This window comes from Pecten maximus, chromosome 18, assembly GCF_902652985.1.
Source record: "Pecten maximus chromosome 18, xPecMax1.1, whole genome shotgun sequence".
Classification (NCBI taxonomy): Eukaryota; Metazoa; Mollusca; class Bivalvia; order Pectinida; family Pectinidae; genus Pecten; species Pecten maximus.
The window spans coordinates 6872989-6896565 of record NC_047032.1 but is presented as its reverse complement, the minus strand read 5'-3'; the positions used below and the strand labels follow the sequence as shown (position 1 = coordinate 6896565).

At 35.9% G+C, this 23577-nt stretch overlaps 1 protein-coding gene across 12 annotated transcripts in view; it reads left to right on the top strand.

Annotated features, from left to right (window-relative positions):
• The window catches only part of LOC117316216 (tumor protein D54-like), a 40451-nt gene that overhangs the window by 1528 nt on the left and 15346 nt on the right, over window positions 1-23577 (top strand). The window contains exons 1-5 of one of the 12 annotated variants that reach the window (XM_033870744.1): window positions 13281-13944; window positions 15664-15812; window positions 16833-16981; window positions 18045-18104; window positions 19855-19914. In XM_033870744.1, the coding sequence (XP_033726635.1) occupies window positions 13641-13944; window positions 15664-15812; window positions 16833-16981; window positions 18045-18104; window positions 19855-19914 (722 nt within the window). In that variant the 5' untranslated portion in view covers window positions 13281-13640. Of the gene's footprint in view, window positions 1-13280; window positions 13945-15663; window positions 15813-16832; window positions 16982-18044; window positions 18105-19854; window positions 19915-23577 lie in introns of those variants that run through there. The other 11 variants (XM_033870746.1, XM_033870745.1, XM_033870748.1 and 8 more) reach the window with 11 other exon arrangements.

Sequence of the window (23577 nt, the reverse complement as noted above, 5' to 3'; positions counted from 1 at the left end):
GTTTAAATTTCTCTCACAGTACTACATTTAATCCAACCCATGAAAATCCCAAGAAGTGAGTATAAGTGTGAAAGTATCTAATTGAATTTTCATGACAGTTGTGACATGACAAGGTAACAACTGAAAGTTCGTTAAAAGAATGCTTTTGTGGGCAGTCATGATCAATAAGCATTTAACAGAAAACATTTCAAACCTAAAAGAAACTTCCACCAACTAGTTATTTTACGGCTTAGTCATATTATTCTGACAAGATCAATAATACCCATGTTTATTTTGCAGTTCGGTCATAATAATGCTAACAAATGGCTTTTCAATATATGTGCAATAATATCTACCTATTTATAGTCAAAGTTGATGTGTTGGCTTCTAAGACTTATTACAATGCCACAGGTGCCCAGGTAGTAACTTCCATGCAGAATGAGTGGATATTCACCGTGATGGAAAAAAGGAAAGACTATGTTTAAGTTATACACTGGTGCTCTTATTACAGGGCTTTTTCTCACTGGTTTGGGAAAGGGCCTTTTCTTCTCATTTTGGGAAGAAAATTGGTGAATTGGGAAAGATTTTTTCGGGAGTAAACTGCACATTTTGGGAATTTGGCTTAAATATGAAATAATTTCAATTGGGAATATGGGGCCCATTAACGGCCCCAGAAAACGCTCAGAAAAAGCCCTGTATAGTATACATACTTCCCATGATATTTAACAGCAAAGAAGTCCCCAACCCTACAGGGACTCTATTTCAAAGTCTGACGCCTTATAATCATATACACTGTCTGTATCTAACATGCAAGTCTGAAACAGACGTCCACATTGCTAATTAACCTCCTCTGTATAATGTACTGTTATAGACTGAGAGTCGCTTTGCTAAGGATTGAAAGTCTATTGTTCTACATCTGTATATATATTACAACATATATGATCATGTACATGTATTGTAGTATAAGTAGCCAAACTGTCTCTGACAGGATGATGCGGCAGTTGATATATACATACATGTTCACATTCACATGCACTAATTAAAGGCTATACTATATATATAATGCTGTGTAACATACTGTTAAAGGGACGCGCTATAATGATTGATGCTCTTTGTTCAACATATTTATATCACAACAATTATTTATAAGATGAGGCCATAAATTAGAGACCACAGGGTAGGATGCTTAAATTGCCAAATTATCGTCGTCGTCATCATCATCGTCATCATCATCTATCACATAAATATTATTCTGATGCTATATATGATGTTTCAACAAATTAAAGCTGTAAAAAGAAATACTATTGTAAAAGTATGAAAGCAAATGCACAGAGTAAATTCTTCAGTGTATAAGTCAATTTGATGATTGATTGATGTATGGTGTATCTCAGGGTAAGTCATGACTAACAGACCCAAAGGACTGGTGTTTGATGTCATGGATGACAGATATATGAGGAATATAGAAAAAATAATAAGCATTTACTGTTTATAGTCAGTCAGGCTGAATTTTTCACTATTTTTTTTATAAATCCTTAGGAATTGATATTTATAGAATATATGATTATACACTAGCTATTATGCCTTTTATTTGCTGAACCTTTAAAACATTGTCACATCGGTGATTTTGAAGTCCTATATTAGATCATTACAGGTTGTTTACACTGTATTGTGTTAACACAGATTCCCACCAATATCCTATATATATATACGGTATGTTATATTATACAATACAAAATATGTTGGAAGATTTTCGTATGGATGTTGTCTGCACTTATCATATACATCTTCTATCCTATCGCATTTCAACATTCTGGGATGGTCTAGGGCAAGGTCACTGTTATTTTGTAGAAAATACCTTATTTATCCTTAAACAAGAAATATCTTTAAAAAAGATAAACGGCATAGTTTTAATGCTGGTGGTTATAATGTAAAACTACTAACTATTAGTGAAATAAATAAATATAAACGAACTAATGCATTTAAGCTCGGATAACAAAATTATATCAGTTTGAATCATTTTTAGCTCACCAGGACCGAAGGTCCGGTTGAGCTTATGTCATGGCGCAGCGTCCGTCGTCCGTCAACATTTGCTTCAAATCGCTATTTGTCAAAAAGTTCTTATTGGATTTTTACTAAATTTGATCAGAAACATCCTTGGCAGAAGGGGATCAGATTTTGCATAAATGGTGACTCTCACCCCCACGGGGCCAGAGCTCGAGGGGCGGGGCCAATAGGGGAAATAGAGGTAATTCCTTTAAATCGCTACTTGTCTTAAAGTTATGAATGGATTTGAACCCAATTTGGTCAGAAACATTCTTGGGGGAAGGGGAAGAGATTTTGCATAAATGGTGACTCTGAACCCCAAGGGGCCAAAGGGGTGGGGCCCGATAGGGGAAATAGAGGTAATTCCTTTAAATCGCTACTAGTCATAAAGTGAATGGATTTGAACCCAATTTGGTCTGAAACATCCTTGGGGGAAGGGGAACAAATTTTGTATAAATGGTGACTCTGACCCGCGAGGGGCCAAAGGGGCGGGGCCCAATAGGGGAAATAGAGGTAATACCTTTAAATCGCTACTAGTCATTAAGTTATGAATGGATTTGAACCCAATTTGGTCTGAAACATCCTTGGGGGAAGGGGAACAAATTTTGCATAAATGGTGACTCTGACCCGCGAGGGGCCAAAGGGGCGGGGCCCAATAGGGGAAATAGAGGTAATTCCTTCAAATCGCTACTAGTCATAAAGTTATGAATGGATTTGAACCCAATTTTATCAGAAACATCCTTGGGGGAAGGGGAACAGATTTTGCATAAATGGTGACTCTGACCCCCGGGGGGCCAAAGGGGCGGGGCCCAATAGGGGAAATAGAGGTAATTCCTTCAAATCGCTACTAGTCATAAAGTTATGAATGGATTTGAACCCAATTTTATCAGAAACATCCTTGGGGGAAGGGGAACAGATTTTGCATAAATGGTGACTCTGACCCCCGGGGGGCCAAAGGGGCGGGGTCCAATAGGGGAAATAATCGTAATTCATCTAAATCTCTACTAGTCATAAAGTGATGAATGCATGTTCTAAAAACAATTCTTGAGGTCTTTCAGACCTTAGAGAGTCTGGACTTCATTATTTCTTTGAAGCAGTTGGGATACCCACACTATAACCATATATAGCATTGAGATTTGCAAATAAAACGAATTGAACATGAACATTATTTTGACATTTGGTCTAATCCATCCAGGTGATAATAAGACTGCATTTGAATCAGGATTATAATCTTATTACAGTGTGTGAAAGTAACTCATGAATCTTCATAGACAATAGGTCTATATAAATTTCAAATTGCATAGACCCAACCAAATTTCTATAGACCGCAATTTTTTCCACTAAAATAATGACAAACTCTGATTTTCAATTCATTGCGATATGTGTGTTTATTTATCGTAAATTTCGTAAATTTGAAGCATTCAGCAGTCGTATGGCCGACACACCTTCCGACTTAGCAGGGTTATCTATGATGTTTGTTTGTGCCTTGGCGGATTCAATGTGTAGCATACTCTTTTCATGGGCTTTGATGGTGTCTATTTTGAAGTTTGACGTTCCTTCAAACCACATCTGTGACTGTATGTTGGACTTGTTTTTTCTAAACACCTTGCAAGTCTCGCACCACATTTTAGTATAGTCAAATTTTAGCCATGACCTTCCTACCTGCCGGTGAGGCATGAACGCCCGTTCCCTTGTGTCTTCATATGCATTGCGTTTTGTTTCGTCGTATCTTCTGATAAAGGTATTGCCCCTTTTCTCTTTTGATTAGGTTTAGCCCCCTCATAATAGCGTAAGAAGTTCGCCATATTGTATCGCAATCAGTATCAACGGAGCGGTTGACTGAGAGTGATCTCCCCTCAATCAACTGGACGTTTGAAACGGTAGCGTAGTACACGTCTACAGAACTTGATCGGACAAACAAAGCATGAAAACGAACAACACTTAAGAGAAATGCAATTGATGTTATTTATTTATAACATTTAAAATACGTTTTAGACATTAATAAGCAGTTAAATTGCTTAGACATCAGGTCTACTGTGCTGACGTTTTTGTATAGACCGACAGGTTTTTCTATGGCCTCGGTCTATCGGTCTATCGTTACTTTCGCACACTGTTATTAATGTGTCATTTGAAAAGATACATCCACTTATATATATATATGATTATTCAGCTAGCATTCAATCTTAACTTTGTTTCGTTTTTAACTGGATATTCTGCATTTTGCATTTACCGCTACATTGACCAATTACATACTTCATCTTGACCAGTAACGCCACCTGTCAGATAATATCCGGGGCCAAAATAATATTAAACTACTATGCCGAAAAACTCTCCATTAGTGTGAAAGTTTTGTATTGAAGTTTGGGGACATTTTATTTGTGAACCACTTTAATCTTAATGTTTTAAAATTGCTGATTTTGCAAAAATGAGTAAGGGTATTATTTGAGGGCATGAAGACTTATTTGCGGATATATATATGTTAAGTAGCATGTGAAAAAAGGAAATGTATCTAGAACTGTGCTGATGCTGATATTATGACTCTTTTTAGTATTTAATTATGTTGAGTGTACTCAGGAGAATTTCTGTCGTCAGTAAAGCTTATGAAAATATATTTATACACAACGCAGGTGATGAATTGTTAGAAGAAGGCTGTAAAATGGACACCCATTACTTGTTCGATCTGTAGCTGTATTATACGTAGATATGTACCTATACTTGGCTCATATGAAATATTCATTGTCTGTACCGATGTGTATTGATGTTTATATTAGAGAACAAGTGTATATGTAATAAATTATAGGACAGTTAAGGAAATCACAAGACATGCTACAGAAGGAAGTATTTCTGTACTGTTTATATATATATAATGTATGAAGTTGTTATAGTCGATCCTACTGTATACTGGTGATGGATATTGGGTTTCACTTTCAGAATGATAATCGAAAACTTGAAATGATATGATTGTATCGGTATTTATGTAGATATTTTATCCACTTTGCGTATAATTTGCTCATATTTAGAAACAGTAAATGTACACAAGCGATACAGATATATATGTTACCCATGATCATATTATATATATAATTACTTACCTATAGTGAACACACTTGTTGTATTAAGATAATTAAAGAACTTTATCTATCTCGCCTGACAAAAAGCCTTGTCCTGTACATGTTTGCTACTCCTACAGGAGCGACGTCTGTGCATGACACATACTATATACATGACACATACTATATACATGACACATACTATATACATGACATGTACTCATCTCACGGGATCTTGTAGTACCAATAAGGAGTGAAGACAAAATAAGTGTGATTTATCCACTCTCATAGGAGTCTACTCAACCATACTACCTGATGCCATCTTTCGCCACCCTACTGCGGTACTTTGTGCCACTGTACACTACGTATACCTTGTGCCACCCTGCTCCACCCTATGTTACCTTATGTCATCATGCACCACCCTAGCTACACTACCTTGTGCCACCCTACACTACCTTGTGCCACCCTACACTACCTTATGCCACCCTACACTACCTTATGCCACCCTATGCCATCTTGTGCCACCCTACACTACCTTGTGCCACCCTACACTACCTTATGCCAGCCTACACTACCTTGTGCCACCATATGCCATCTTGTGTGACCCTATGCCACTTGGTGCCACCCTATTCGCTATCTTGTGCCACCTTACACTACCTTATGCAACCCTATTCCCCATCTTGTACCAACCTGACCACCTTACACTACCTTATGCCACCCTACACTACCTTATGCCACCCTATGCCATCTTGTGTGACCCTACACTACCTTATGCCACCCTATGCCATCTTGTGTGACCCTACGCTACGTGGTGCCACCCTATTCACCATGTTCTGTCACCCTGCACCACCCTACACTACCTTGTGCCACCATATGCCATCTTGTGTGACCCTATGCCACTTGGTGCCACCCTATTCGCTATCTTGTGCCACCTTACACTACCTTATGCAACCCTATTCCCCATCTTGTACCAACCTGACCACCTTACACTACCTTATGCCACCCTACACTACCTTATGCCACCCTATGCCATCTTGTGTGACCCTACGCTACGTGGTGCCACCCTATTCACCATGTTCTGTCACCCTGACCACCTTACACTACCTTGTGCCACCATATGCCATCTTGTGTGACCCTATGCCACATGGTGCCACCCTACTCCATTTTGTGTGACCCTACACAACCTTGTGCAACCCTACACTACCTTGTGCCACCCTATTCCATCTTGTGTGACCCTACACTACCTTGTGCCACCCTACACAACCTTGTGCCACACTACACTACCTTGTGCCACCCTACACAACCTTGTGCCACACTACACTAACTTGTGCCACCCTACGCCATCTTGTGTGACACTACACAACCTTGTGCCACCCTACACAACCTTGTGCCACCCTACACAACCTTGTGCCACCCTACACTACCTTGTGCCACCCTACACAACCTTGTGCCACCCTACACAACCTTGTGCCACCCTACACTACCTTGTGCCACCCTACGCCATCTTGTGTGACACTACACAACCTTGTGCCAACCTACACTACCTTGTGCCACCCTACGCCATCTTGTGTGACCCTACACAACCTTGTGCCACCCTACGCCGTCTTGTGTGACACTACACTACCTTGTGCCACCCCATTCCATCTTGTGTGCTGTACACAACCTTGTGCTTGTTGGTTTTGATTGACCGTCGACTAATGAATAGATGAACCTTCGTGGTCTCCTTTGCCGGTTGTGATTGACCGTCGACTAATGAATAGATGAACCTTCGCTGTCTTCTTTGCCGGTTGTGATTGACCGTCGACTAATGTATAGATGAACCTTCGTGGTCTCCTTTGCCAGTTGTGATTGACCGTCGACTAATGAATAGATGAACCTTCGCGGTCTCCTTTGCCGGTTGTGATTGACCGTCGACTAATAAATAGATGAACCTTCGCGGTCTCCTTTGCCGGTTGTGATTGACCGTCGACTAATGAATAGATGAACCTTCGCGGTCTCCTTTGCCGGTTGTGATTGACCGTCGACTAATGAATAGATGAACCTTAGTGGTCTCCATTGCCAGTTGTGATTGGTCACATGACCTCTACTTATCTGTAATAATTATATTAAATGTTTATCATTTATAGCCTTTTTTGGTTACTGAGCTGATATGATTTAGTGAAATTTAACCTCAGTATAATTAGATCTATATCTATTGACTGTTTTCAGTGTTATATGATGGTATGGATATGTTTTAAGTGTTTAAATAATTGCTCTGTCAATCATGATCATATTTTGCATGTTAGAAAATCCCGAAAATTTCCTGATAATGTTCTATAGAATAGATGTTATCCTTCTTTAAAATTGGCTGAAATATTTTGATTTATGTAAAGGTTATCAAAACCATCACTATTTCTATTTTTGATTCATAATCAGTCGTGTCTGTTTAGCATTGTCACGCAATAGCCCGCAGGCTTGGAACAATCCCACTTGCACAGTTGCCATGGTTACAAGCAAGAAATTAAGTTTTGTAAATCTTTTTATTCTTCCAAGAATTGATGCATGTATACATACTATATCAGCTGAAGAGTGACATTGTTTGAATGTTTGTGTGTGTCATGTCTGGGTCTTTATTTGTCAGTTTGTGGTATCATTTACAGATCAAAACAAACACATCTTCTCTTCTACATATACATATATATATATATAAATTCCTATAGGATATATAAACAACACAAATACAACAACTGTATTTCACAGAGACATAGGCTCTGACTGATGAATTTATCATAAAACATCATGATTATCAAAAACAATTTAATGATGCAAAAAGATACATTTCGCACACATCATATAAACTCCTCACCTAGCTTATTTTATCTCATTAATAGAAAATACAAAAAGAATATGTGTGTTCACTGTTACCTGTGTCGCCTCAATGACACGTATAAGTTGAACCTAAGCCCATTTGCATGTGCAAATACTGGTAGCGCCACCTATTGGCATAACTCGTATACCAAGGAGAAAATAATTACATTCTAATTCCTACCATCAACTGATTGAAATTATATAAATCTTGTTTACTGATTAACCTGCAGCTTTGTAGGAGAAATAACTAGCTTTTAATGTTTGAAAGGATGATAAAAAGTCACAAAACTGAGGAATTCAGGAGGATACAACACTCAACAATATGTTCCTATAGAAACAGTGCAGCATCCCTTTACCCAAAATGCTTTGGATGACATTTGACAGGCCTCCTATGTATTGTTCATTGAGGTAGCCACCAACTACTACAAGGAAACCCTTGCCTTAAAAATGACCTGTTCATCCAAATAACAGTCAAGTAGTATATTTTGGATATAGACATACCATACTTTAGCGTACCATTGCACACAACCCAAAAAATTTCAAACAGGAGGTATATATCACTCCTCATTGCTCAAAGCAGAACATTTTGGGATTTCTAAAAAACAAAATATCTAGATCTAACCCAGAACATGCATGAAGAAATCAAAGTTAGCTAGTTCCGTAAACGGCAGCTGGAAAATAACATGCACTACACACCATGCTACTTGGGTAAAACAAGACAACAATCTGATTGGATAAAATCACTGTCGTCAGGACGACATCATGGTGATTAAAGATCTAAACTATTCCAGGTTCTGTTCTACAACAACATCAATGTGCCGGAATATTTATTTAGTTATTTGTATTCCCAGTCTGGATCATCAGAGTGCTTGAAAGTAGCAGTGTTATCCATAATTTCAATTGAAATCCATGGAAGTTAGATTTTAACAGTTTCTTAAGGAAGAAAGTGTGCAAGTGGCCTTCTAGAAAATTGTCTCGTGTCTGGTCACGTTTGTCTTAACTTATCAACATAAGATAAACCTTGTTCTCACATGGAATTTCTCCTACGTAGATACATGCAGGTATGTGTACAATTCTAAAGGTATATAATAGCTCAGGAAATCTTTAATTTTGATGTATATTTTATGATATAATCAGTATTTGTTCAGCATGTATACATGTGCACATTTGTTATCAAAACATTTGATGAAAATAAAATCTAGAGGAGCCACATCAATCGAGAATATTTATCTCAAAATGTAATTTACATCCTGAATCTGATTTAATTGGGAAAGCAGGGAGAAACAGCCTCATCACAGCAGTAAAGGTCACTTATGTCATTGAAAAAAAACCCAGGTGTTTTTAAACATCACTTTGTCAAAAATTATTTTGATCTACTGTGTTGTAAATTTGAATGCAACAACGACAAATATACTTTCACATGCAAAGATCTGTTTTCTGAGTTTTAAAATTTCATAATGAAAAAATAACTGGCATCCAAAATATATACATGTTGTTACGCCTTGTATCGGAGGAGAAACCCAATATATTTAGGTATATATATATATATACTATAATTTAAACAATTAAAACAGCAGATATGAGGTTTTGTTAAAATCCTAGATTAGTCATCCTTGTTCGCTCGGAAGGAAGTGAGCCATTAGTCTCAGTCTGGTATAACAAGTAAACACCTATAGAGAAGACAAAAAGTAAAAAGTAAGAAAATGATTTCATAGACATGGTGAAGTAGACATTTTTCTAAATATAGCAGTACTTGTAACACACACAGCCCTTTGTAAACATATTGTGGTTATGTTACATGTATATATATATATAGGCTTCAAAAGTTCGTGTGACCTTGGACTTGTACCGACTACCCGGAGGTGATCATGTGGATCAGTAGATAATAGCTAGGATCAAGCTTGTGTCTGTGATGTTGTTGTTATAGTGTATGTTTACTCACTGGTGATAAATTCTTGTTAAGATTTCTATATCACTATATATAGACCATTTCTTTCTGTTCTACTTTCTCCTTCCTAATGTCTCCCTTGATACTGTGGGGCCACAATAGCTCAGTCTCTGACGGGGAAGCTGAATAATAGGCCAGTCTATGCTCTTTTGGTTGTGTCCTTAGACAAGGCATTTTACCTTATTTGGTCTGGATGGCATGGGACAGGCCTCCCGTATGTTGTTCATTGAGGTAGTCACCAACTACTACAAGGAGACTTTGCCTCAAAACGACCCTGGCAGGTCTGAGGTTACGTGGCTAATCAACAGAGCTATTGTGGGCCCCTGCCTAGGGTTTCAGACTCAAGCGATGAGATTTACCGAAAGTTTGAAAAAAAAAGGTCCTGTATCTGATGATTAAGGAAAGGTAAGACTGTATAGTGGAAGTAAGAAAAGAAGAAGAATATTAAAGAAAGACAAGGGTGAATGGAAAGATGGGTGAAGAATGTAAAAAAAAAAAAAATTCTACGTATTATTGGAAAAAAGGACATGTATGGATTGACAGGTGGAGTTTGGAAATTTAGAAGAAAAAGTACCAAGTTAGGAATGAGGATATTGGGAATGAATGAGAACAAGAAGGGAAAGATAATGAAGAAAAAAAGAATGAGAAAGAAGAAAAAATAGAAAGCTATATTTGAAAACAGACAAAGAGTGGATAAGTAGGGGTGATAATTAGGAAGCTATAGAAGTCTACGATGGCAGTCAGATTCAACATTAACAAACGTTAAAAGCGTTACATTTATTTTATTTATATTTTACAATATTGCAAGCTTGCTTGCATGTCCGTATGTGATTTTCTGTAAGAGTGTATACCTAACGCCTTATTCTGCGTTATAGATTATATAACAACAGGCATCACTAGGTAGACCTATTCCGAGATGGCTGATTAAAATGTGATGAATTTTATACGAAAAATGTAATTTTCTATGGCAACAGAACCTGTCGTTAATTTCCGTGAGTTGTGAATTTACCTGGAATCAGACTCAGTCACCAGCAGGTGTAGGTACATGTATTGATTGAAGAAATAGTGTTCTGAGTCACACATAAAGTTTACACATACAATAATCGGCTCCATTGAGTCGCAATGCATCACTCATGTGAATCTCATGTGAATGGGTCTACAGTGTCACCGTGTACTCCGATCATGTAGAGTTGACATATAGACCTCCACTAGATTAACCTGTACAGATAGACAGCTACTGTGTTGATAAAACTCGACTTCATTGCTTGCAGCAACAACAACAAAAATTTCTTCTTAAATTTGCTTTATTTTTAAATCCATCGTCATCCATAGTCACTGTTTACTTACCAGGTAAGTACTAGTGAGGAAATCAGATTCACTTTCAGAATTGATAATTGGAAACTCAAAATTGATCGGTTTTTCGAATTTAGCACAGAACTGCCCTTTTAAAGAAATGTAATAGTACATCTCATTAATTACATGTCATAGCCTTTGTTATCAATATTTTTAATACTGAACATAAACAAATATATTGTTGATATATTTAAATATCCTTAATCACTTGTATGTAAATGACCAATGAATATATTTCAGTAAAATATAAGATAAACTATATATAGCTACTTCTTGGTTTGGTAACATATTACAAAAATACATGGCAAAGATTTATGAACACTCTCAGAAATTTCCGATTAATTGCCTTTTCAAAATCGTTATTGATGATTAGTTTCATTTCCTTTTTCGACTGATTTTTGATTTTTTTTTTTCTATCATTGGCCCGGCCCCGCCACGGTGACCATGCACAAGTAACTAAAAATACAAACTTACATGAAAACTGTCTGTTCCTGTCCTAATTGCCATGTGCCTCTTCAAATTTTGTGTGGTCAGGTCCCGCATTGGTAACACATGGTCATTCGCCTTTATACCTAGATGGCAGGGGTTCGATTCCCCAACCAACTGTGAAAGATATGTGGTCACCTGCTGTCAGATATCGTCAGATATCGAGTTCTCCGGTTTCCTCCCACAATAAGACACCTCACATGCTTCCATCCGGGCCAACAAGAGTGATTAATATAAGTTAATATAAGTTATTTGGCAATTGTTGTAAAATATATTGTATGATATACATGTAGTTAACTAAATTTCTATTTACATATCAGTTATAAAAGTGTTTTCTTTATTGAAGTGCCAGTTTTGCTTGACTTATTATATAGACATTTCATACAGAAAAGCATATGACTGAAGTTTATAGACAATCTCCGGATCTTCCTCACAAAAAGTTTTGATTGGCCACACTTGGTTTCATTTCGCTATGGATGAAGGAACAGATTTTGGTACATTAGGTATAAGAAAATTCAGGGTAATATACATCTTTGATTTTATATATGATATCTATGTGGTATATATATAAGTTTAAGTTTGAGAAAATTAATTACTGTATAACTTTCACTGAAGATGTTTTATCTCAATGTGTGCATTGTGATGCCTTAAGGGGAGATAACTCTTTTCTGTCCATTAGCTATAGATAAGTGATTAATCACCACGCTCACCTGTCAGATTCTTACCTGTACTCTGCAATCACATGTGTAATTGAATGAATTGACGTGGCAGGACCAGTTGAGATTACATATAGCCAAATTCCCACACATGGGTCTGACAATTTCTGTCTCAAAGTTATGACATTTGTACACTAGCCCTAACAGGTCAAATTGTCTTAAAATAGACTTGACATCTTCAGGTCATTTCTGACCATTGCTTCTTGACCCCTGGTCAGAGTGATGGATGTGAAAAGGAATGTGAATGTTCTGGTCTGTTGTACAGTTTCAGGACATACCGTTTGGAATTTAGTGATGGATTTTGATTTGTTTCACGATCAAGTAACTGCTTGACCGAAGATAAATGAAGAATTTCTGGGAAGTTTCAAACAAACCTTAGGATTTATCTCAGGACGGGACTTGAACAGCTGTTTAGAATAATATCCTATTGATGATCTGTGCAAACATTGTGGATTTGTCAAAAGAGGAGAAAATCTCTCAGGACATATCGATAGTGAAGATTTATTTATAGATACAGTGTCTGTGTTGTGGGAGAACAAGAAAACATCTTTATATATCGATACATTACTGGTGTTACTAAAAGTGTTTAAAGGAAACTTTTGTGATTTTGTCAGTTCAGATGAAAGTGGATGTTCTATTTATAGCATTATGTAATCGTTTCGGTGATAATATTTGCTGAACAATGGATCTCATTGGATATGAACTTCGGGGTCAGAAATCATGTCCTGTATGTTGTGATTATTTCGTGGTACAATCGGACTGATAGTAGGTTATCTAGTCGTCGTGTATTTGGAGAGAATGTGAACAGGGCAGATATCGATATATTTCATGTCACCTTTTTCGATAGGAAGTACATAAAGATTGTAAAGAAAGAAAAAGTTTCATTGATGTCTATACACTGTATATAAATTTGAATATTTCGAATTTATTTTTAGAAAATCAACATTTTTCCTTGAAATCAAAAGCTCAGATTGTAATAAGGATTTTGATATAGTTGATCATGAATAATTATCATTTTGTAATTTTTTAACTGATCAATATTTTCTTAATCTCGATTTTTCATTTAGAAAAAAATACTGGTTTATTTGTCATCGTCAAAATTATGACATTTCTCCTCACTGATTTGATGGTGTAAAGTGTAAGATTTCTGTAGAAATTGAAAAACTTAAGTGTAACGGACAAGAAAGTGGCTATGCGGTAGTGAAAGAATAGTGAAAGATGACAGAAAACAACAGGAAAAAGTCAACTGGATCAGTGACAAATGACAAAACAGTGGAGGGAAGTGATAATTGTAGCATTGATGACCTTCGCTACGAGGCAAACATCAGTGAAGCTGAAAACTACCTGAAATTTCTACAGCTCACCCACCATGAGGGATCGCAGTCCGACGAGGACGTATACGTAGACAACAATGGAGATCTCGATGGTTATATTGAGGATGATATTATCGGAGAAATGCCCCCAGCAGAGGAAGATATTGATTCTGATTATGATTTTGGCCTTTCAGATCTCACAGAAGCAGGTAGCTTTATGTTATAAATCAAGAAATTAGGGATTTTGAACTAATAACCTACCTATGTAGGAAGTTATAGAATGTGAAAAAAGAGTTATTATCAATATGTCCTACATCTTACATGTTGACCTTTGACCTACATCCAGTATTGGACTATCATTTGCAAAATAATCATGTTTAATTAAACCTGAGGCCATAGTTGGTTCATCATTACAGTAAGTAATGCTATATGACAGAGAATAAAACAAGATATCTGGAATGTTGTGGGGGGGTGGGGGTGGGGGGGGGGGGGGGGCTTTTTCATATCTTTTGGGGAATCAAAAACCACACGTTAGATGAATGGGAAGTGAAGTGTGTTATCATTGTGCCAGCTGACCACCTGATAATACCACTGAAATATTGTACAAACCAAATTTATATCAACGTGAGAATCCCGCGGAGATAGTGATAATTCATACATTTCATTATCTGTCATCAAATTTGAAAGCCTACAAAACTAATTTCTCATCTCCCAAAAAACTGAAATGTAAATTTGATATTTGAGGACTTTACCACAAAACAGCTGTAGATTAATGTACCGGTATTATCCATTAGTACATCCAAAATATGCCGAGTGCTCCTGTCTGAACGCAAAATGGCCGTGAGCTTTTAGTATTAATCAACCACACAGCTTACATTAGATTTTGTATGGTTGAGTTGATACATGGACGTACCAGGTCCAAGGGTAGACATGTATGTATATATATTTATGTTAGGACAAAAATGGCAAGGACATAGAATAGCCCAGAGCTTATACCATTCAACTAACATTAGATATTTCCGCAGTACGATGATCACATGATCTGTATATTGTATATGATAGACAGTAACAGGACATGGTATGTATATCTGTACTTGAATAGTTGCCTAATACACATTATTCAGCAATATCCTGTATTCACTTTAACATGTGTGAAAAGCATTCAGTATTTTAGAGAAGATTCTTCCTATTACACTGTATATACAATTTATATCTATATGTGATATTTTGGCGAATCTCGCTATTTCAGTAAATTTGACATTTTCACCAAGGTGCTTGAGTAATGCAATCCTTCATTAGTGTACATTTTATAACGGCAGAATTTAATTTTAAACTTCGCTTTGTGTTAATAAAAAATTATTTTGCTGAACTCAAAGGCATACTGTCAATGAACATTGATCATACTAAAAGGTTCACATAGTGTTGGAAAATACCGCCAGATGAAACTGATTATTCTGCCCCAACGCCCACCTCCCAACAGTGTAACAACATTCGAATGATGGCTTCCTCAAAATGACCTGCTGTTTATAGAACGATAAACCCAACGACAAGTGCATGCCAATTAAGGCACGAGGCACAGGGTGGTCTAGTGGTAGGATGCTGGACTATGTGATCGAAGGTTCACTGGTTTGATCAGGGCATGGACTTATTTAGTGTGTTGTATCCTTTAACAAGATTCTTCACTTTGTTGTGTTCCAGTCAAACTGCAAATTAAAGGAGTACGTGATTGTGCAGTAAATGCTATGTGTGTAAGCTGTTAGCGCCAAAATGGCAGCTCCGGCAGTAAGCTCCCAAAGGAGTTGAGAAAGATATTGACTGATTGGTTAAGCCCTAATAACTACGGAGAGTAATTTGTGAACCGTTTTAAGATGTCTGTGTTGCAGTGATATAGCAGTATTAAGATGCCTAAAATTTTACTTTAATTGCAGATGAACACATGATGTATGACAACCTAGAGTCGCCCACGTTTGAGACAGTCGAGGGTGTTGATGGAGCGTCCTCAGAGGAACCTCCAGTTTACCAGGATCCTGCCGAGAGGGAGAGGGATCTAGAAAAATACAGAGAGGAACTCGCAAAAGTAAGTAGTTTGTAAACAATTCCAGTTATTTATATGCCCCGCAACGAAGTTAGGGGGGGGGGGGGGGGTATACTGGAATCAGGTTGTCCGTCCCTCCCTCCATCTGTCCTCTGTAGACACAAAGATGTACCGGCTACTCCTCCTAAACTACTGAGGGAATTTCAACGAAACTTTATGGCAATAACCCTTATACATTGTAGATGTGCGTAATCTATATCATGTTGTAATTTTGTGGTTACCATGGTAACCAGGTCACTATACTTGGTTTTTTGGGTGAGGGGGAATTTTGTCCAGTCAACTCCTCATAAACCTGTGAACTGCTTCAAGTCAAACTACACAGGAGTGATATAGGGACCATGTGTAAATGTACATGCATGATATTTCTCTACAAAATTTTTGGTTTCCATGGTTACCAGGTTTCAATACCCATATTTTTGTGGAAAACTTTGTTAAGACAACTCGGACAACTCCTATATAGCTATCAACCGATTTCATTTGAAATACACAGGAATGTTAGGGACTCATAATGTGAACATATGCATGCAGGTTTTTCCCCCACAAATTTATGTTGCCTTGGTAGCCCGTTCACTAAAAACAGGTTTTTGTTGAAAAATCTTCACCAGAGGGGCGGGGGAGGGGCGGGTGTATGAGTTGGCCCTCTGGACGACAGTTCTAGTTTATAAACAATCCCAGTTAATCTCGGTTATTTGTAAACAAAGTTCTTTGCAAACAATCCAATTTGCATTTAAGAAACACCTTAGATCGAAAATATGTCACAGATATTATAAATAGAATTTTTATGTAACATCATACACAATGGGTCTTTGTTGTCTTGCTAAATGACAGGGAGACGATGCATCAATTTTAATGAAGGCATAATAATACATACATGCTCTTGTTTTTTGTTTCGATAGGAATTCAAATGTTCCTAAGAAAGTCATTTGAAGCGACAGATGAAGAAATCATATTTTATCTTGCAAAGTCTTGAAAACAAATCAACTTTTTATTCCTCTTGTTTAGGTTGAGGGTGAAATCACTACATTAAGACAAGTTCTAGGATCAAAGGTCAGATATGCCTCAGAGCTGAAGAGAAAAATGGGAATAACTCCTTTCCAGGAACTTAAACAAGACATTCATTATGGCTTCAAAACCATCAAAGAGTCTGATACGTAAGTATCTTCATGGTCATTTAAACTCTTCATTCATTTAAAAAATTTCTTCATCCACTTGACACATTTCTTATCCTATTTGTTAATTTCATCTGATTATTTTCCTCTTTTAACAAATTTTTTTAAAATTCTGACATATTCTAGTATTTGTGTAGATCAAACGAATCACAGTGTCTTTGTCTGTTTCCCAAAATTCCTCTACATGAACCATTTTGAATTATTTCATAAATCTGTAAGTTCTATAAGTCATGAATTACAAATCTTGGTATTTGATGTTAACTGTTGTAGTCTTATGTAGATGTCCATACAAATATTTTTGTTAAATTTTAAATTTCGCTGATGTTGTTTTTTTATTTTTTAACATGTCTCCCCACGAAGTGGTTGGTTATACCCCGCATCTGTCTGTCCATTTCTCTTTCCCTCCTTCCCATTTTTTAGAAGTTTTGCAGCCTGTTTTTCATTCCTTTAGAAGCATAAGATGATATTTGTGTTTAATTTTTTTGGAATTAAACATTAATGATGTGCAGCCAAATTAGAAAATTATATTACCTAATATATTTTGTTTTGTTTTGAACAATATATTTCAAACTTCTGTTTAATTTTTTGTATGTGAACACATATACATTATATGCATTTGAAATTATTCCTATTAATTATGTTAACTAATTTAACATTTACATGTCTTTTTGGCCCAAGCTATTCACATCTTATGTTGTGTGACTCTTTGCCTGAAACGCCCTTATTTAGATGGCTTTCCTTCTAATTGATAGAAATTGCCTGATCTTACAATCTGGGTGTGTAGCCTATAATTTGAATTTATTTGATTTAATATAACTAAGTTGTAGAAATTGTGATAAGAATTTTTAGAATAAGAAATTATTTGTTTTCACATTTCATACACAATTTGTAGTTTCTCAGCACTTTCTTGAGTGTTTTTCATTTGATATAACTAATCAGTTGTAGAGACTGCAGTGATAAGATTTAAAAGTGATTTTTTTTGTCAACGTTTTGCACACAATGTGTAGTTCTCAGCACATTTCTTTGGTGTTTTTCCTTGTGTTAGTGTTGTGAAGACAAATGAAAAGCTGGGTAATGTCAGGGACAGAATAACTGCTACGAATGCGTAAGTTGGTTTTTGTCCTGTTTTTGGGATTTACCTGTGTGTGTCTGTGGTAACCACTCATACTACTCTGTTTAACTTTTTGTCTTTAGTTATAGTCGCCTATCATATCTCCATTATAAACCTTGGTCTTGTGGTCTCCTGATTTTTAAGCCCCTATAGAGTGGCTATATATGTTATCAATATTCATTCTGTTGCTATATTGTGTGTTTTGACAAACTTCATCCAAAAGAAAACAAGTATGAGGAAAACTTAAGATGGGTTAGTAATGTAGGACACCAAGGTCAAGGTCAACTTACTGTTACAGGAAACCAAGGTCAAGGTCACCCATGTGGAGGGATTTCTAGGTCAGGGTCACCATAGTGTTAAATGATACTAATTAAGGTCAAGGTCATTATACTGTTATAGGATACCAAGGTCAAGGTTTCCCATATTGAATGATATCAAGGTCAAGGTCACATTAATGTTGCAGAAATACAAAGTCAAGGTCACCATTCTATTGTAAGATATGAAGGTCAAGGACACAGTAAGTGCTATATGGTACCAAGAGCAAGGTCATAGTTACCATTGGATTTTTATCAAACTTGATTCAGAGATCATGATTAAGAATACTTTTTTATGAGTTTGTATTTTATGGTTTCAATGTCAAGGTCACAATTACTATATAGAAAAGTATCAATTGATTCAGTGATGGAATTTGATAAAACTTTATACAGATCAACCTTAGATAGGATTGTAGTGCGGCATTCTAAGGTCTGCTGAGGATTTTGCTTAAAAAGATTCAAATTGTGCCATTGTTCCAGATAGCAATTCTGTTTGTTTGATTTTGTTTTTGCAATTTATTTTTGAAAAATTTGGAAGAAAAAACACACCATGGAGTGCTTGTAGAGTGAAATGTGAAGCAAATTAACAAACACTTGTGAATGATGTGGTTTGTTTTATTTTGTTGACTTGTAATAGATAGATATGGTTATTGTTTCATTTACTATATATATAACTCCATGTAACAAATGTTTTTGTTAATGCATGATTGCTGGGACTTTTTTCCGTCTCCATGTCGTCAAAATTGTAATACCATATTTATCCTGCAAAAAGCCTAGGGTCCAACTCACAAAATCTGAATGTTGCTATTGGACAACAATACTTGTTGTCCATTCTGTTAAACTGTTTTGAATTAAATTGTGGTTGATATATATATTCAAATACCAGGAATTAAGGGGCTCATTGCTGGATAAATATGGTAATACTATTTTAAAACTGGTTTATATAACATATAATCAGGATTCTAACATGGCACCTTGACTTGGGTGTGACATAGAGCTTTCCATACTAGACCTACTCCAGGTCTTCAGCATTATTAATACATTGCAGTAGATGTTGACCAGCTTTAGAAAGCTGTGGGTATCTCCGGAGACGGTTTTTGGTGAACTGATCTTAAGGAGAAATTTAAGATAAATTTCCCATTTTTCACCTAAGGGTGGTCAGGCAATGCATCAGATAGCAAATCTCTACATTGGCATTTCCCTGTGGATATTTCCAGCCATGTAAAAAGACCCTACGCATGCTTTGTTCCGGACTTTCAAAATTGATTAGCATAAGTTAAAGATTGTTTCTGAACTGTAAGACAAGGTAAATTTTAAGTTAACACAGCTGTTCATCCAACAAATGATGCCCCTTGAAGCTGAAACAGCGTCCGTGCTTGGAAGATCAATATCAATTGATTTTCTATTTCCAATTACAATCTTCATTGCAGATATCAAAAGACTAATGAAAAACTCGTTGAAATGAATGATAAAATCACTCATTCTCAGGCGTGAGTATGATTCTTGCCATACGTCCTAGCATGAGAATGCATTTATACGATAATACTGTAATGTTTTACACTGACAACTTTATTAGGAAGTCTTAATTGGGGCATGGAGACCTATATCATTGTGTTGTGTAATTATCTGTTGTGTTCTATAACCAACTAATCCGTCCTTCCATCTACAGGTACTGTCAATTACCAACATCTATCATAAATTCTTTTGGTGATTATTTTTCTGAAAATAGTTTTTACAAGAAATATGCGTAAAAAACGCATCTAGGTACAGAAACTGTCCACCATTTTCTACTCAATGAATATCTGTTGCAAATACAAATTTCATTTATCATTTATCAGGAATTATACAATTATACAATTCTTCTAGAAGTGGAGACTATATCAACAATTTTCTCCTTCTTATGAACATTTATTGCAAATCTCTGTGATTGTATTTATCTGAAAATATTTTTTAAACGATGAAATTATACCATATAGCTGGTTATTTTTGCATGTCAAAAAGCATGATATCCTTTAAAAAGAAAGAAATTTTAACAAATTAAAAATTAGCTATCTGGCTATAAGAGGATATCTCATTTTGGTAAATATGCTGCCGATATCAAATTACAAACTGTTTAATATGTGATTAATTGACATGATGTTAGTAGATGCATCTCATGGAACATTTAAATCTATATGTGTCGTTTTGATGTGATTGTTGATTGGATTGTCATACCTAGAAAATAATCTTTCCTGAACAATTATAATTCTGTGTCCTATTTAAATTTCCTACGGAAAAAATAATCCAACAATGCCAATGGCCCTCAAAATAGTGAAAATATCATCATCCGCGAAAATTAACCAGCTATATTGGTATACTACAAAAACTTCATTCCTGTATTTGCAGAAACTAAGAAAATAATTAGATAACAATTACTACATACAAGGTTGCTTTCATAGCTGTGTTTTTGCCACTATATAGCTATAGGCCCCTACAACAAATTAAAGAAAAAACAAAAAATTCTAGTTCTGGTTCTAGAACTTTTTGATCAGTGAGAAATCAGAGAGAGATTAATTACTGGTAGTGTGTATTATTTTGGAACTCTCATATCATGAACCGAAAAAAAAATCATATACATGTACAACTTCATCCAACTTATCACAATTCACAGTACCTGTAAAACATTGTAGCATCATATGATAGTCATGTGACAACCTTAAACAGATGTCATGTGATCTAGGTCTATAAATAGCAGACCAGGATCAATCCATTTCCTTCTAAACCAGACCAGGATTCTTAAAAATCTATACTACGTGTTAAAGATGCCCTGACCAGGATTCTCAAAAATCTTTAATATATTAAAGATGCTGAAACCAGGATTATTAAAAATCAATACTGTATTAAAGATGCTCATACCATGGCCAGGATTCTTAAAAATCTATACTGTGTTAAATATGCTCAGATCAGGATTCTTAAAAATCTTAACTATGTTAAAGATGCTCAGATCAGGATTCTTAAAAATCTACACTGTGTTAAAGATGCTCATACCATGGCCAGGATTCTTAAAAATCTATACTATGTTAAATATGCTCAGATCAGGATTCTTAAAAATCTATACTATGTTAAAGATGCCCAGTGTTAAAAGATCCTCAGCACTGATAGCTTACACTGCTTGTCATGAAAATGTGTAAATCTAAAAAAAAAAAAAAAAAAAGCCCTCACAATGATCACTAATTATACAGTAAGGCCTAAAGTAACATTCTAGATATATTGGTAGGGTGTAATAGGATTCTTCTGGGTGCAAGTAATTATTTATTCACTTTTAATTTAAAACATAAAAAAGATAATCTCAATCTTTTAGGGGGTATAGTAATAGGGTAAAGTATGTTACGTTTCGGGGTGGTGATAGTTTAGATATGTAACTTTTGGTGTTATATGACAATATACAAAAGCCTATGGTTGTTTGAAACAATCATAATTACACTTTTGTCGGAAATATTGTAGCATCTTTGATATACCGGGTAAACTTCTTGATGAAAGTGTTAAAGATAACAACGGCTGAATTTGATTTTTAAGTATAACCTTTAAGTTGTTGCTTGGTTTTATGCAGTTATGGTCCTTAGTCTTGAAGTGATTTTGTAAAAAAAAAAATCATACTTTAGCAAATTGTTGTGTATATCTTTGGTAACTCGCAAAAAAGCTTCACTGCCCTTCTTTATATGTTGGTAAACATTCTATACAGATTTAATTATCAACGATATATTTCGCTGGACACCATCTTCTGTACAAACTGCTGAGTCTATCAGTATAGACAATGATGATATACTGTAAATCACTTAGATTTTATGTGGGATTTATTTTGGCGTTACTACATGTGGAGAGTCAATCGTAATTTTTACGAAAATAACCCCTTTGAGTGGACACCAAGGTATTTAGCTTACCATATAGTAATCTTGTAGAGTCCATGGTATCGTTTCACAAAGCTTCGTAACTTATGAACGTTCTTAAATATTTACGAAAAAGTTATGCAAAACTTCAGAAGCTCGTAAGTGCATTTCACAAAGGTGTTCGTAACTTTTTTCGTATCTTACGTAAAAATCATGCATTCTCCCGGTAAAAATATACCACTCTCTAACTTGGAGGTAAAAAAGGATGACACTTTTGAGGTGAAAATTGTATGCCAGTATACCTTTGTGAAACGCACTTACAAACTTTGTCGTAACTTTTTCTTAAATATTTAAGAACGTTTTTAAGTTACGAAGCTTTGTGAAACGATACCCAGGACTCTAATGGCTCACCATTCGCTAATTTAAAGTAATTTCTAGATCAGCATTCGTTAAATCATGTAATCGCAAATATATGACTAAAGAGGTAAGTTCGTGAAATAAAGTATTTGTAAAATCAAAGTGATTCACATAAATGTTTTGTGTAGATAGGATTTGTGTCACAAAAATAAAGTTATGATAGCTAAGTGTGTGGAGTGGTTGATTAAGTACATGGTTGTCACATAGAATAATCTGTTCTGGTAAAACATTACTGAATGAATTAGGTTTAGGATATGTTCACAATATTTTGACAAATGTTGTCAATCAAGATCGAGAGTCTGACCTCGAATGTATCCAAGCACTTTACTATGTAACAAATAGGTAAATTCACTTCACAGCAAATAACCTATTTACTCTATATATTTCTAACACACATCAATAAAATATTGTAGCCGTACCAGAGATTGAGGTATAGTGCAGTGGCCAAGTGGTTAAGGGTGTCCCGACACTTTACCAGTAGCCCTCCACCTCTGGGTTGCGAGTTAAACCTACGTGGGGCAGTTGCCAGGTACTGACTGTAGGCCGGTGGTTTTTCTCCAGGTACTCGGCTGTCGTCCACCTCCAAAACATGTCATGTACTCCTTAAATGACCCTGGCTGTAGGAAACTAAACTAGATTAACCAAAATGACATATAGTGATATTGGACTCTCTGGCAATCACCTTAAATTAGGCTAAAGGGAAATACACAATTACAAATGTACTCGATCAGGACAAGTTAGTAGGTAGACCAACTGTTCTCTCCAATATTACGAGTATGTATTATTCATCCGAAAAACAAGTAAAAAGTAGAAATGTTAATTAACATAACAAATAAAAACATGTTTTTATTTCCCGTGTATATCTGTCGT